The 16,720-nt window shown below is 56.1% G+C and overlaps 1 protein-coding gene across 1 annotated transcript; it reads right to left on the reverse strand.

Moving 5' to 3' along the window:
* Positions 1-298: 298 nt before the first annotated feature.
* On the reverse strand, positions 299-16,446 carry SLC7A3 (solute carrier family 7 member 3). The gene is made up of 12 exons (XM_065557397.1): positions 16,304-16,446; positions 9,481-9,889; positions 8,734-8,892; positions 8,408-8,588; positions 7,876-7,988; positions 6,179-6,401; positions 4,492-4,631; positions 4,289-4,391; positions 3,116-3,324; positions 1,964-2,130; positions 1,523-1,631; positions 299-920 (listed from the first exon to the last, which is right to left on the reverse strand). Exons 2-12 carry the CDS (start codon positions 9,848-9,850, stop codon positions 796-798), a joined length of 1,899 nt encoding a protein of 632 aa, XP_065413469.1. The 5' UTR covers positions 9,851-9,889; positions 16,304-16,446; the 3' UTR covers positions 299-795.
* Positions 16,447-16,720: the final 274 nt, after the last annotated feature.

Raw genomic sequence — 16,720 nt, forward strand, 5'->3', positions numbered from 1 at the left:
TTAATTAAAATGATAATGGAACAGGGCTCCTCGGGGGACACATGCCTTGATAACAAAGCCTCTAGCTTATCTGAGTAATTACCCAGGCCTCTGTCTCCCCCGAACACCAAACCCTCCCCAGAAAGCTGCTGGGAAAGAGTCCTGCCCCGTTTGTTGTGTGCCCCTTCCCCAGGCATTCCACTGCACGGCTCCGGAGCCACCACTTTCCAGCGGGGCCTGCGCCTGGGACCTGCCCCAACCACATGTAACTGGGAAATAAAACAAGCATCCAAACAAGCCACCAGCAGACTGAAGGAGCTGAATATTTAAAAAACCCTGGAGTTTAATAGTACAAAAGCCAACGTTTAAAACAGATTCTACACAAAGAACGTGTTAAGAACCATGGAACACAGGACTCTATTTACACAGACAGACAGACGAGAAAGGCAGCCCCCAGCCACATGGCCGGACAGAATAAATATAGCTGCACTATTTACATGGGGGCCTCCTATCAGCCAAAGAAAGCAGCATTCCTGACACAACAGCGTCAAAGGTAACAACATCCATCCAGGGGAAGGAGGTTGGCAGACGACTGGCCCCGTCCCTATCCTCAGGTTGGTTTGGGATTTTAACATCCAGTTCATCAGGGGACCTAACTGGGCTTTGCCACATGACCTCATTTTCAGAATCCGTCTGACTAGGGCTTCACAGTCTTGCTCAGATTGCCATTCTGCTCCATAGAAAGGAGGGGCCAGGAGGACAAGGGCCTTCAGGGAGTCCAGGATGCAGATGAGACTGCGCTGAACATCCTCCATCTCAGACTGTAGCAGCTTCAGGGCGGAGGTCTATCCCAGAGAAGTGCTCAGACTTGCCTGCTGTGGAATGGGATTTCTTCCCTTCTATGCTGTTCCGAATTCCGTAGCCAAAGTAGATGGCAAAACCTGCAAGAGAATTTCAGCACTGGAATCAGTCCCCAAGCAGCCCAAGAGCTGTAGAAACTTGCCACCCAGCCCTGGCACACCCTCCCCAGAGCCCAGACAGGCTAATGGGCCTCTCGCTTCCTCCCCCCAGCACTGCCTCCCTCTCCCCCAGGAGGAACGGGCCTGTCCTAGTGCTCTAGTGAGCTGCAGGCAGGGCCCAAACACCACTTCTGGTGGGCTCTAGACCAAGAGCAGCCACAGTGGGCAGATTAACGTCACCTGTTGCCAGCTGTTGACTCCAGAGGGCTCAGCTCTCAGCATCTCTCACGCAGTGGCAGGACACTGCCGCACCCTGCTGCTTCTAGACGTCTCCACAGCGAGGCATAAAAATCAGGGTGGAACAGGGCAACTGAGCCCCTGTCAGGCAGGGATGGAGCAGCCTCCCCACCCGCTCCGGGTCCAGAGCTCCTCTGCCAGGCCCAAGCCCATCACCAGGTGAATACTGGGGAGTCCAGCCCTTGTAAGGTCCCCCTTATGGGGCTTGTCACGGGGAGGGGAGGTGACGAGTGCGAGTCCCTGCCTCAGGGCCAGGACACGATGCCCGGAGCGTTGTGTTCGCTTACCTATGACCATCCAGACAGCAAACCGGGCCCAGGTTCCAGCACTCATCTGCATCATGAGGTAAATGTTAACGAAGATGCTGAAGAGCGGCAGCAGCGGCAGGAAAGGCACCTGTGAGACGAGAGAGGCTGAGGAGAGGAGCACAGCAGGCAAAGGCTGCCCTCCCCGTGCTCCCAGCCAAGGAGAGGCCACCCAGAGTCTGTCACAACCTGGGGACTGAGACACGCTGGGAACATTCATTTTTTTGCCCAATTATCTGGCAGCAAAATCTCAGGGACCCCGGGCAGCTCTGACAGGCTGTGTCCTGGCCGGATGGCCCTGGCTGCACCCACGGCCAAGCAGCCGGCAGCAAATCCCGCTGTCCCCAGCAGAGGTTGCCATGGAAGCGGCAGTGGTAGGAATACCTCCTGGGAGGGAACCCAGCTCCCGGCTGTTCCTCTTACTTTGAAAGTCAGCCGGGCGTTGCTCTGCGGCTGTCTCCAGACAACGATGGTGCAGAGCAGAATAAGCACCAGGACCACCATGCAGACTACGATCCAGAACACACTGCCCTCCAACAGGGAGTCCATCCTCTGGGCCAGGACCAGGCACAGGATGGTGATGCACAGAGCTGCAAGAAAGGAGAGACCATGTTGTGCTGCCCAAGCAAAACGGCTACTGCCTCACTCCCTGCTCTGATCCCAGCCACAGGCAGCAGGCACCGGCGTGGTCACAGCCGCCAGCCAGGCTTTATTCTCTAGGCCGCCTGCAGATCCCCAGAGACCGGCTGAAGAGCCTGGACTCTTCTCTTGCCCAGCTCCACGTGACTGGAGCCAGTTCCCTTCCAAATAAATGCACCCCGAAGCCCTGGGGTAACCAATAAGCACTTGCATAGCACTCTGCAAACACTGTCCCATCTCCCCGTTTCGTAGATGGGGATGTGGAGTCAGGTATTTGTGCTACTCCTACAGGAGATTCCTGCTTAGACGGGAGCGCTGAGGGGCAGCTTCCCTAGTCCGGCAACCGAGTTAGTGACACGCCCTCATTAAGGGGGCCACACAGCACACCCAGGTGCACTGAATCTTTAGTGCTTCCCATTAGTTCCTGGCAGTCCAGGGGAGACCTGCAGGGGTTCTCAGCTCTCCAATCCTTGCCCCATGTGCTCCACATAGGACATGCCTGAGCAGTCCCAGCCTAACCCAGACACCCCAGCTCCACGGTGACAGCTCTGCCGAGCAGTTCTGCCTGAGTTTTACCCAGACACCACCATTCCAATCAGCACTCCAGGCTAGCTGCCCCCGAGCCCAGTCACTGTACCCCACCCATGAACTTAGCAGGCCCCCATCACATTACGGCAGTGTCACCCCCGGAGTTCTGCAGACATGCGCAGTGGCTGTGTGCTCACCCTGTGCTGAGCTCCGGGGGCACACTGGAAAGCCAGGGCATGTGCATGACGCCGGATGCTCCTGTATGGCTTTGGCAACAACCCTGCTCATTTCCTGCCTTCGCACACATTGCAGGCCTGGACTCTGTTCGAGACCCAATTAAAGCAATCGCTGCGTTTCACTTCCTGTGCGCCTACCCAGCTGAGGTCAGGCACTTCCTGGCGCACTTACCGACGGCCGCGGTGCTGATGTAGACAATTTTCCCTGACAAGCTGGTTGGAGTTTTGCTGGGGGGGTTGAAGAGGCTCCCCCACGTGAGCTTCTCCAGTGCAGCCGGGGAGTCACAGACTATGGGGTTCATGATCACTTTCTCCTCCTCGTTTCCATTCAGCTCCACCATCTCCAGGCCCTTTGGAGAGCTCAGCTGATCCCGCTGATACCTGAACCAAACCCCCAGTCAATGGTGACTCAACAGCTGCCCAAGCTGCCGCCAGAGCAGTAGCACAGAGTCAGGTGCTTCCCTGCCAGGGCATTAGATTTGAGGGCTCCCAGCACAAAGCTGCATCCAGGGCAAGACTTTAAAGTGCAGGCTGGAGCCAAGTCCGCTGCCAACGGTAACCAACTGGCCCAATGCAGCCTGGCGCCTTCATCGGGCTCGCTATGTCCGGGTCCACACACACCAGTGTTCAAATGCTTCTGGACGTGATTTACCATTACCACCGATTGGGGGAGGCTTTCACAAGGCTTGGGGCTGGGCCAGCCTGGCACAGGTGCTGGAACTAGGGGTGTGGAGGTGCTGCGCATCCCCTGGCTTGAAGTGGTTCCATCATATCCAGGATTTGCAGTTTGGGTCAATGGCTCTCAGCACCCCCACGATACACATTGTTCCAGCGCCCCGGCAGCCTGGTGACTGCTCAGGCTCCGCTCTGTGAAGTCCAGAGCGAGGAGTCTTTAGAGAGCGACAGCGCAGGAGAGCTACGTTCCCAGGCTGCCAAGTGGCCTGTGATGGCAGCCAAGGTTCCCCTGCCCCTCCTTGTGGAGCTTCTAGAGCATGAAATACCCGGACCCTGCTCTGATCTCAAACACACACTGAGCGTCCAAATGGTGGAAGGAAGGACCGCTTCCACACAAGCTCCCTCCGAGGCCCAGCTCAGGGCCAGGCTCCTCAGCCTGGCTAGGCCCAGGCCCAGCCTAGCACCAGCTCCTGCCATACACCCCCATGGAGATAGCTGCTGGCTCCCCAGGGCAGCTGCTCTCCAACGGGCAAGACATGGCTTTCCTGGGCAGGGGGCTTTGGGGGCAGGAAGCTCTGGCTGCAGCGTATGGTCTCCAGCACATGAACCAAGCGGCCCTGTTCAGAAGGCAGCTAACGCTCAAAGGGGCAGGCTGTAGGCAGACACCCACCTGAGAATCAGCACACAAACAGAAACCAGAGAGTACGCCAGCAGAGTGCCGATCGACATGAGGTCCACCAGGTCCTTCAGCTCAAACACAAGCGCCATCAGAGCTGCAATACAACAGGCACGGGATGAGCACAAGCCCTGGGCTCGCTCTCAGCCAGGCCACGTGAGCGGCAAAACACAAGGCAGGAGCAAGCGTCTGCTTACCAGCAACAATGCCAGACACAATGGTGGCCACCAGGGGAGTCTTTGTCCGTGTGTGCACTCTGGAGAGGAACTTGAAAAGCAGCCCGTCCTCTGCCATGGCATAGATCACCCGGGGCATGGGGAACATGGAGCCCAACAAACTGCAGTGGAGAAAGATTACACCAAAACATTCAGTATTCGCCGCCTCGATCCAGACCTCTCGCCACCATCCCAGTCACTAGCTGGTCCCTGTGGTCTTTTCAAAAGCCAGGAGTAGTGAGATCAGCACAGAAGGACCCTCCATCCCTTGTCTGGACCCTTTAGATCAGGGCTGGTACATTCTGATCTGACTCTTGGAGTTGGCGTAAATTCAGTGGAGAAACGTTGTGGATGCCCCGCTGAGGGCCGGCGATAACATTCTCACAGCAGTGGCAGCCACAGACATCTCCCCCAGGAAGGGTCACTCCCAGCACGTTTGACAGTCAGTGGTGGGCTGGGTTCTGTGGTCTCATACTCCCCACTAGATTCCTCACTGAACGAAGCCAGATCGACACCTGGCGCTCAAAGCACAGCAGGCGCTTCCCCACAAGGGGTCGCACAATCAAACGAAATCTGTTCCCAAGCCAACCCAGCTCAGCCAGGACAGTTCGTGCGTGTAGACAAGGCCAGTTAACCAGAGCCACACAGATGTGACACTGAGCAGGAAGAGCCCAGAAGCCAGAGCCAGGAGGGTCACAACTTAGCACTTTTGTTTCAGTTTATTTTGTTGCACTGATGAGAACAAGCGCTTACCATGACCCATGTGAATGGAACTTCTAAGCACAGCTCTCAGCACATCAGAACCATGACAACTACTTAAAACAATGCCTCCAATGAAGAGGGGTGTATGAGGAACTGGCCACAGGAGGGAGTTCCTTGGGGCTTTTCCTGAAGAGCAGATGGGCTGACAAGTACCACCCACCACAAGAAACAGCCTGCATTGCATGGACCCTGGTTTACATCCATGTGCCGTGGTAGCAGACAACGTTTTTTGGGGCTTCAATACTATTCAGATAAACAAGTGACTCACACCCAGCGATTCTCATTTGCTAGCATCTGAAGCTGAAGAGGCACAAATTATGCATTTCTGGTGGGCCTGGTGCTGGGATCTCTCGGAGCAAATACACAGAGGTTAGACAAAGGCCCCTGCTTTCCATCGCTTGAATTCTGTTGCTGCAAGTTTCTCATTCTTCTGGCCACTGGCTGCATGGAGTCAGTGCAAATGGCACCAAGTGCTTGTCTCTGGTGTCTTCCCATGTCACTTGTGACAGGTTAGGGGATATTGGGGCTCACGAGGTTCCTGGGGTGCTTGGCCCCTCAACGAGGGCATGGGCGTGTAGTGCACTGTGGGGGGGGGTACTGGGCACACAAGGGTGAGCTGTCTGGGAGGGAACGTTCCTGTCCGAGGCTGGACAAGGGTTTGCTTTTCACCCACATACACTAGCATACCAGTAAATCTTTTGACTGTCGTCTATACAATTGGTCTAGTAGAGATGAAAACAATTACTGCCATGTTGTGGAAGGAAATGAACCTCTCCCCCCGGCCATCTAGCCCCCCGCACTTAATCACCGTTAGCCAGACACCACCTCCATCATTTCCAGAGCCAGAACAAGATTCGGGGGAAGCAGTGACTGGCGTAGGGTGCTGGACAAGTCCCGAGTTCCTTACCTGGTTGAGAGTGCACAGAGAGATCCGACGGCTACAACATAACGGGCAGGCTCCCAGCCCACGTCTTTGAAGGCCTCAGGCAGGGGACTGTCCTTGTTCAGCAGGTAGTAGGGCACCATGAGGGTCAGGGCAGCAGAAACACCAAAATATGCCACAAAACAGATCAGGAGAGACACAATGATGCCGATGGGGATAGAACGCTGAGGATTCTTGGCCTCCTCCCCTGAAAGAGGAACAGAGATGAGACCTGGAGCACTAGCATCTTCCCTCCCCGACACATCCGCAAGTGCTGTGCCACCGGAATGTGATAAGGGGACCTCAGGAACCCCATTGCTGCAGACGAGTGGAGAGCGTCGCTGTCGGAAGTCAGCTTCTAAAGAAGTTTAGCTTTGCTTTTGAAACTCAGGACGCTGGAGAGCTTCCCCAATGTGACCCAGTGTAGTGCTGTCTGCCTGAGCCTACATACAACTCCAGTGCCTCCATTTGGCTTGGCTAAACAGAGTGAAATCAGCAAGACTGGTCAGTTCCAGAACCTGGGACCACAGGAAAACTGCCGATAATCAGGCGGATTTCATAGAGCTGCTGTGACTGGGGGAAGCAGCGGCAGAGGCAGGCACAGGGGTTATTGCATGGGGCAGGCCCCTAAAACGAAATGCAGTACTAGCCACAAGCCAACAGGGAAGAGGGAACATCCAAGCAGGCCAAAGGCACAACATCCCAGTAGAAATCTCAGCCCTCTCCCCTTCTCACAGCAGAACCAGTCAGGGCAGGGCAGGGCAGGGCTGATCAACAGGCGACTGCCCAGGAAGGTCACTGTGGAGCCTCCACTCTCCAGCTAGTAGGTTAGCGCTCTGACTAGTGGGCGTCAAGGACATTTTTCAAGCCCCATCTGCCAGGCCAGACAATGCTGCAGAGTGCTCAAAAAGGGGTGAATGGGGCACAACAGGGCAGGAGAACACTCTGCTCCTGCGACACCTGCCGCGATCTCGGTTCTGTTGGGCGCAGACATGGCGAGGGTGCACTTAGATCCTGCCGGCTCGGGGCCACGCAGCGAAGCTCACTCGGAAGCCTGCTCACAGCATTTCATGGCAGTGACAGGAGGAAGCGGAGGCTCCTCGGGGCAAAGGGCACATTCTCAATGAACAGAGTAAGTTACTATGGGCTGGGATGTCAACAGCAGGCATCCCAGCCCCAGTTCATACGCTCGCCTCCATGGGCGTGCGACTCCTAGTAGCATTCTCAGGAGCTCGCACGCATGGTGGGGAGAGCAGATTCCAGGCTCTGCACCAGAAAGCAGCAGATACCTCAGGGAAAAGACTCCCTCTGCCTGCTGGGTATTTTGTTGTAAGCAGACTGCACCATTTAATAAAAACCAGTTTCCTCTGCGCAGGCTGGTGAAATCTCATTGTACCCAAAGTCCCCATGTTTGCAGAAAGGCTCATAAATCTGAGCATTTCCCAGATCAGGAAGTGAAGTCTCTGCTCTTGGCAGCACTCAACACCCCGCCCTGGGCCATGCAGGGATCTCGGCGAGCTGGTTCCTTGGCTTGGCAAGCGCAGCTTCCAACTGCCTGCCCACAGCCCGAACCGATTTGGAAATTTTGCAACCAGAGATCACTGCATGCAAGACAGCGACTCACGGGGAGAATGCCGAGAAATACCCCATCCCAAACGACACTGCATAAGCAGCTGCTTTACCTGTTGTAGCGATACAGTCAAATCCCACAAAGGCGTAGAAGCACGTTGCAGCTCCAGCGAGGATCCCTTGAAATCCAAAAGGAACGAAACCCCCTGATCCCAGGGAGCCAATGCTGAGAGAGGAAAGTCTGGTCAGTTTTGGAGGAGTCTGAGTTAACATCTACCTCCTCTGCCTGCTGGAGACAGAGCTGAAAAGCCCCTGAGCAAATGCCACAGGCAGGTTTCAGACTCCGTATCCTGTGTAAAGCATCCCTGCCATGGGAGCAGGTGTCTACAGTCACCATCAATATGCAGCTTAACAGCCTGCGACAGCCACAAACCAGACAGTGCAACCGTCAACTGCAGGGGAAGCTGCATGGCACACTCCAGGGTAGGCACAGCCCTTCAGAGCCCAGCTAGCAAGGGGGCACCAAGCAGCAGCCAGAACTGGCATGGGCAGCACAGCTCCCTAGGTAGGTACCAACTGTGGGCAAAAAGCTGGGCTGGGCTCCCGCTAGAGGGCAGAGTTTGGGGCGTGGGACGTTCCCCCTACCTAACGTCCTGGCTGGTGGCCACGGCTGAGTGGTTGTAATAGTCTTCTTCAGACAGCTGCCAGTTCTTGACGCTTCCTTTCACAAAGCCAGAGATGATGACAAAGCAGAGAACCAGCAGGTTCACTGCAGTGAAGATTTTATTCACTAAGGCAGATTCGCTCACGCCAAATGCCAGCAAACCTGGGGAAGGAACACAAGAGGGGATAGGAGGGGCAACACCAGCCACGCCCTCCCCACAATCAATGCCCCTGGGCCATGCCCTTCCCCAACTCGCCCGCCCATGCCACAAAGCTCACGTAGCTTTACAGAGCTCTGCACCTCTCACCTGTGAGCAGCAGGACCAGGAGCAGCGCGAAGAAATCCGGGTACTCTGCTAGCACGCCTGGCACATGAAGGGAGGTGCTGCTTCTAAGGAAGACTGAGATGTGGTTGCCAATGATATTGTCAAAGGAAGAACTCCAGGCTCGGGCGACACTCGCCGTCCCTAGCAACCAAGAGCAAAGTTGCACGTTAACCAGAGAAGCCTCCACCCCCCCACCTCCTCCCAAGTACATGGCAGAGCTGTGGAGACCTCCCCGCTCCCAGCACAGGGAGCCCAGCTCTGCCACCGAGCACTGGGAGGATACACGCCTTTGTCACGAGAGCCCTCTAGCACCGTCACCACGGCACTGCTGTGCCTGAAGGGAAGAACTTGTGGGGCCCCCTCTGGGATCCCCATTCCTCACTGCACCACCCCTAAGCCTTTGGCTCATTGCACCGCTCTTTGAGCCTAGGCAACACCAGGCACTGCCTAGGCTGGGGTCACCAGAGAGGGGCTCCCAGCACTGTCTGGCCTGGCAGGTGAACCCTGAACTCTGTCCCCTAGACCCCTGTGCTCCAGATGTCTAATAAGCACAGCCACTACATGCACGGCCTCCAAGAGCCCCCATCCCGGGAGGACTCTGCCAGACCCTCCATCCCAGCAGTGATGTCTCCCCGTGATCAACAAACTCAGGAAGTTCTCCCCTACCCTCCACCCACTGGAGTGTTCGGGGCAGCCTGCCCCAGTCCTCCTCTTTCCACCATTTCGTACCTATCACATAGGACAGGATCAGGTTCCAACCAGTTGTGAAGGCCCAGATCTCTCCCACTGTGACGTAGCTGTAGAGATAGGCAGAGCCGGTTTTGGGAACCCGGGCCCCAAACTCCGCATAGCAAAGCCCAGCCAGCACAGAGGAGAGTGCAGCAACCAGGAAACAGACAACAATTGAGGGGCCAGCCTTTTCCTTGGCTACTTCCCCAGCTAGCACGTACACGCCTGCCCCCAGCGTGCTGCCAACCCCCAAGGCGATAAGGTCCAGGGTGGAGAGGCAGCGGGCCAGCCGGGTGTCCTCCACGCTGAGATCCACAATTCGGCGGCGGATCAGCTTCTTGCCAAAGCCAGTCATTGTTTTTTCACACATTGTATCCACGCCCAGGAGGTGTTGGACTACTTAAAACTCCTGAAAGAAAAGGTCACTCCATTACCACAAGGAACATTAAAGGTAGCAACAGTGTCAGCAAGACAAGACTGCAGAGATCTCAGGAGCCAGCAGCATGCAGCCAACCCAGCGGTCCCTGCTGTAGAGCTCCGGCAAACCCGGAGGCTAGGCTAGCTGGAATTTTGGAGTGACTTCACTGCTGCATCCCAGGCTCCACTAACGCCTGTCAACTGATCCCACTAGCACAGGGAGCTAACTGGTCCACCACACCCATCAGCATCAGCCCTCCTTTCATGGTACCCATCACCCATTAACCTGCTTGATGCCTATCCACCATCACTGGCCAAGGGTTGTGTACCAGCCTTGTCCGCAGCCCAACGCCCCCTGAACCAGCTTCTGGTTTATTTGCTTTTCAGTGGTAGGAGGCACAAGCGAAGGACAAGCCCAGCAACTGTTTGTTATGGAAACCTGAGACTCCCCAGGCAAGCACCGAACACTCCACACCCATCAATACCTAAAGGCAGGTCGCACGACCGGTTAGCTGTCTGGTGTGTACTCCCACTCCGCTTGGCAGCCTAGACACTCCCTGGCCCAAATGTGACTGTTTGAATATTTTTATTATGCCACAGTCTGTGGGTGTGAATGGCAGAGACCGTCACAAAACGGAATGTTCTGCCAATTAAACGGATAATCAGGTAAACTGGGCGGAGTCACTAGGACGAGGCAACTTTTCTCTTGGCATTAACACTAAGCTCATCTCCACAGTGCCTGACCAGACTCTCAGCCCATCTCAGCACAGCACCTGCACCCCAGACCAGCCTCTCCTACTAAGTCACAGTCAGTACTGCAGAGATTCCCAGCAAGCACCATGCTGATGATGCCAACCACCAGTAGAGCTGGTGCATGGAGCCCGGGAATAGGGTCAGGGTCAGGAAAAGGCCCTACAGTATATGGTGCAGGTCTAGAAAACTTCTCATGGCCTTATACTGGACCCTCGAGTAAGAACATGCCCTTCATCCAAGGATCTCCAAGGGCTTCATAATCACGCATCCTCACAGAAGGGCAGCAGAGCTCTGCACATCCACACAATCTGCTGCAATCCCTGCTCACTGATGCCCCATCTCAGTGCCTGGCCCCAAGCCCCAGGAGATGCCTGTGGATGGAGGTGGGTCACACGGGGCAGGAGAGCCACAGCGTTGATGGAACCCAGCTTGAGAAAGGGACTTTGAATTCACTTTTGGAGTACTCTGCAGTGTCTTTACGGCATTTTCAACATCATGCCAGAGTTAATGCCCTGGCATCTGTCTGTCCCCGAATCTTAGCAGGACAGCTCTCTTCGTACCCCTGGAGTTCTGTGGAGAGGAACTGGTATGATCTTCCTACATAGCCACTGCCTCTCACAGAGGCAAGAGTTATTTAACCGACGGGAGAGCTCCCGCCCAGCGGCTTGGGAGAGCTCCCGCCCAGCGGCTTGGGAGAGCTCCCGCCCAGCGGCTTGGGAGAGCTCCCGCCACAAGTGCTTACATGGTCAGTGCTGTAGTGTAGATGTAGCCAGAGTTACAGCACGGACCAACAATCTGCCGGAAGATGGTTACTGCACCTTAGGGGTGGCTGCACCTAATCCCTAAATGAACCAGCACACTCAGAGCTTGCTTTGGTTTTTTTAAACCTAACTTCCCATGACTCTTTAGCCATTCTGCCTTGGAGAACAGACACAGTTGCCTTTAACTCAGCTGTCACACAGGATGACCGATTGCTCGCTCTAACAGAGCACAAACCAGATCATACCAATTCCGCTCCACAGAACTCCAGGGGTACGAAGAGAGCTGTCCTGCTAAGATTCGGGGACAGCCAGATGCCAGGGCATACAGGCTTGTTCGTCCACCTGAGCATTGCAGCCCTCGGAGTGTAGGATCACTTGCTTCTTGGGAGGTATCGCTGGAATATGCGGGCACACACAGAGTTTGGAAATTGCTGGGGATCCTGTCAGTTTAAGTAATGCTGATGAGGAATTACAGTCGTTGCTGATCGCGACCACCAGAATTAGAATCCCAGAATCATTTCCACTATAACCAGCTGCTTTATCATGATCCAGTTCTGGCCGCAATTGCTATTGGCGCTGAACTGTCCATGTTTGGCCTCTACCCAACGGTGATTCTATGGCTGTGAAAGTGATGAACAACTGCAACCATCTGAGCCATGCAGCTGAAGAGGCTTTTCTAGATTTTAAACTCTAACCACCACCCACCTTACAGGGGCAAACAAACCCAGCTGAACTCAAACCTCAGGCCTGGCCCATATCTACCCCTTGTTGTCCAACACATGTGGCTAGCAGTGCCAGGTAGGGAGCTCCTGCACCTCCAAGCACAGCTGGTTACGTGCTTCAGGGAACTCCAGCTTGGACGGTGAAGTCTGAAAACTGCAAAAGATAGGAACTGCCAGAGGGATCAGGTCCATCTACTCTAGTAGCCTGTTTCCAGTCGCCAATACCAGATAGTTCAGAGGAAGGCAGGTGTAAGAAACCCTGCCGTAGGGAAATGCAGTATAACCTGTTCTCCGCGAAAGTCTCCCAATCCCTAACAGATGGGCTGAAGCCCTGAAGCAGGAGGTATTATATTCGTCGCAAAAGAAACACTGATAGGCCATTGATAAAACTGGACACTTCACGTCCTAGTCCAGTAGCGAACGCAGATATGATCTATAGCAGTAAAACTCCACAGTCAGAGCCATTGCAAGGGAAGAATTCTCAACTCCATCGTGGCCGTTGAAAAGCTTTGCCCTTAGCCATTCAGAAGCTCGTTCAGCGAGCCAGGCGATCAGCAGGACACCAGAGATCAGGAACTAACGCGTAAAGCTGAGGTGGGATAGAACAGAAAAGGGTGGCAGCGGCAACTGCAACAAAGTTCAGTTCAGACTGCAATCCCAGGCACACCAGCAGTTAGTTGCCACTAGGGGGACCAGATAGAAAGTGTGAAAAATCATGACAGATGAGGGGTAATAGTCACCTGAATAAGAAAAAGCCCCAAATCTCAGGACATCTGGTCGCCCTGGCCTCCACCAAAATGGGAAGCATTAGCCCTATTTAAATACCCAGTCACTTGGTTTGTATTATTTTACATTAACTTCTGGGTTTATCTATTTTCAGCCTCCATGAGCTGCCATCCACATTTCTCAAACAGCCACCTGAGTCAGACATGAAACAAACCTCAGCTCCAGCCTTCCAAAATTCACTGCCCAAGAAACAAATTGGCTGTTGCCATGTGGAGCCTACCAGCTGCAGTCATCAAGACAGCACAGATCTGCCAGGTACTGCACAGGACTCAAGTAGAACTAGGGTGACCAGATGTCCTAATTTTATAGGGACAGTCCCGATATTTGGGGCTTTTTCTTATATAGGCTCCTATTACCCCCCCACCCCGTCCCGATTTTTAACACTTGCTGTCTGGTCACCCTAAGTAGAACCTGCTTAGGGGAGGAACACGACAGCCACGTAGAATTAAACCACACAGAAAAACATTCTCCACCCTCGTGCTGTCCACAGGAACTAGGCAATGACAACATTGCAACAGTAAGGCTAAGCGGCTTAGGAGGCCTTAGCGTGTTCTAATAGGAAGCTTTATAAGCACATGCAAAACATACCCGGCAGACTCCAGCCTAACACTGTAAACAGAAGCATTTCAAGGGACACACAATCTTCCTCTAGCAAAACTCAGTTGGCCACGGCACACACGTTTCTAGCTAGTCTGCCAAAGCTGGGCAACATCGGTCTGAATAAAGACAGGTGGGCTTTAAAGAGCTATTAAACCCCCCCATGAGAAACAGCTGCCTGCCAACTGGGACCCAAAGTTTTCCGCTGCCTAGCCCCCTGGGGAGAGAAGCATACACCGTTCTTCAGGGTGCCAGCATTTGGAGGAGAGAGCAGCTGGGAGAGCATCAGAGGTCTGGGTATGCCTAGGTGTGTTTTGACAGGCAAGTCAGTAGCTTCAATGCTAAATTGGAGTGCAAGATGTGAACCTTGGCAGCGCTGATGAGTGAGCAGTAAGTGCTGCACAGCAGGTGTGAGCCACTGTCTCCACGCTCTGAAGAGCCAGAGACAAACAGCAGGAGGGGAGAGAATCAAAGCAGGCGAGAGGCACTCCTGTGAACTGTGCCATTCCTAACGAGCCTCCAGATAAACCAGAACCCAGACAGAGCTCAGCAGTGATGGAAGCATATTTTAGAGATCGAGAATTTAACTTACTCAAGCTACTGGCCCCAAAGCGCTCAGCTGTGAAGAGTACTTAGCAGGGAGCTGCTCTGAAGTAGTTACTGACACAACAGCTGTGGTGTGTGTGGCAATTCCCATGGCCCCAGCTCCCCCGCCCTGCGAAGGGGTCAGTGGCACAGACTGGAAGCATCCCATGCAATGTTGCCGATTTGAAAAGGCTACAAATCCAGTGTGATCACTTCAGCATGTCTCAGCTGATCCTTCAAAGTCTCGTTCCTGTCTACAGAAAACCAACAATTTCCTTTCCTTGGGGGGAGGAAGGGAGATGGCCCAGTTTGCGCCTCCTGCTGCCTCCATGCCCCCAAGGTTCCACAGCCAAACCAAACAGGAGCGGCCGGTCTCCTCTGACGTCCTACACAGCACAGCTCAGTCGCATTCGGAAAGGGGCGGCCTGGAGCGAGCGAGCACATGATCCGGCAGCAACAGGCAGGAGCGAGAGCCGTGCTCATACGCACCATCGCCAGCCGCTCTCCTCCAGACGAGCATTCCTGGTCCTCATTGCCACGCAGGTTTGGTACCGGAATGCCAGAAAGTCAGCCGAGGGAAACCGACATGGCAGACACTGTCCCGACTCCTAAGACCCCCCGGAAGTTTTCAGTGTTTGCTCGACACCCATGACTGCCTGAGGTGCCACCTTGTCATAGCGCCTGACAGAACTGCCTGTGTGGTTCTGAACGCAACCACCACTGTGAGCTCAACCCAAGGCAGAGGTTAGGGAGTGAGTGACGCTCCACAGGGATTCGTGGACTAACAGACAGGCAGGAAGGGCCAGCCTGGAGCAGGCTGCTTAGCGCAGTGCCAAAGGCTACGACTGCTACTCTGTGCAGAGGCATGTCGGCCACAGGGGACAAAGCCAGGAGCCAATCCTGGAGGGTGAGGAAGGCGGCCAAGCTTCGCCCACACCCAGCTGTTTCGCCTCTTTGTCCCCAGTTGCAGCCAGGCCCCCACAAGCCCCTATCCTTGTATGCTTGTTGCTATCAGGGATTTTCATAGGAGTCTAGTTTTTCCCTGGTAACAGCAATAAATGAGCACAGCTCCCCAGTCCAATGCCCACGTCAGTTCTGTCTCCTTTTGACTTCGTGATGCTCTCTGGCAACCCCTCCGGTGCCTGAGCGGGACTTGGGGGCAGCGAGGGAATCCAGGCACGGCAGGGCTCGCATGCCTCAGTCGGTGTCAAGACAGTGCAAGGGATTTGATGCCTGGCCTCTTCTTTTTCTATGATGAGGGAGACGCTACCGAGGCTCTCAACCTTCCCCGGCTGCCGTGCCCCTTCCAGGAGTGGGCTCTGTCCTGTGTACCCCAAATTACACCTCACTTAGAAACTGCCGGAGTAGGAAATCAGAGTGTCCCAGCACACTGCTACTCTCTCGTTTTACCCTACAATTATCAAATGCACCAACTGGGCGATAAGCCTCGCACCTGCATTTCCGTGTATGGGACACGGAGCACCACACACAAGTCACGGTGGGACAGGTTAGTTTGCAGGGACTTTGCCGGCGCTTTTCTACGTGGCCGCTTGTCAAAGGAGGCGGATTTCCAGCCGTGCTGCTGCACCCCCAGAGCGGTGCACCCCGAGGCACGTGTCCCGCCCGGGGAGCCGCGGGGCGCCGGCCCCGCTCTCGCCGGAGGAAGGAAAGTGCCCGGCAGGGAGGGAGGGAGGGAGGGATCCGGCACCGCCACATGAGCGCGGGCAGGAGCCTCCCCAGCACCAGCTGCTCGGCGCGGAGCCTCGCGCGGGAATTTCCGCGCCGCCCTTCGGAGAAGTTTCCGCGCGAAGCTGTCTCGGTCCCAGCGAGCCGCCGGCGAACTCGCAGCTCGCTAGCCCGGAACCAGGAACCTCACACGCGGTCCCCGCCCCGCCCCGCAGGCCCCGAGACTCGCCCGGCGCCTCCTGGCTCCGGGACCGGACCGGACCGGACCGGACCGGGGACCCCCCCCTCGCCTCCTGCGCCCCCCCCCCCCCCACGGCCGGGTCCCGCGGCCCCCGCGCCCGCCCCGCCGCGCCCCGCCTGCACCTCGCCCCGGCCCGGCTGATGTAACCGCGGGCCCCGCTTGCGAGATCGCCGCCGGCAGCCGGAGCGGGGGCAGAGCAGCGGCGGGGCAGCGCCGCACCGGCCCCACGCACCACGCGGCCCCACGCGGGTCCCGTCCCGCCCCGCCCCACTCACCACGCGGGTCCCGCCCGTGCCAGCTCCGGAACTATGAATGGGGGGCGCCAGACACTGCCGCGGTTTTACCAGGGGTGGAAGGAGGGGGCGGGGCTCGTTGGCCCCGCCCCGCCCCGCCTCGGCCCCGCCCACGTAGGGATCAGCCGCGCGGCCCCGGGAGGGAGCGCGCAGGGCGGGACGCGGGGAGAGGGGCCCCGCGCAGGGCGGGACGCACTTAGCCTGCAGCAGGGAGTTCCCTCTGTGCCCAGCCCCTGGGCATATAATGCCATGAGGCCCGCTCCTGGATAGTCGCTTCCCCGACTCCCAGCTCCATGGGGGGACAGGACCTACCCATGGCTCTGCAGGGGATGGCAGCCTTGGGCAGATGATGCCCAGGCCGGCAGCGGGAGACGGGGAGTCTGCAAGCCCAGGCTTTGC

The sequence above is a fragment of the Chrysemys picta genome, chromosome 9 (assembly GCF_011386835.1).
Source record: "Chrysemys picta bellii isolate R12L10 chromosome 9, ASM1138683v2, whole genome shotgun sequence".
Classification (NCBI taxonomy): Eukaryota; Metazoa; Chordata; order Testudines; family Emydidae; genus Chrysemys; species Chrysemys picta.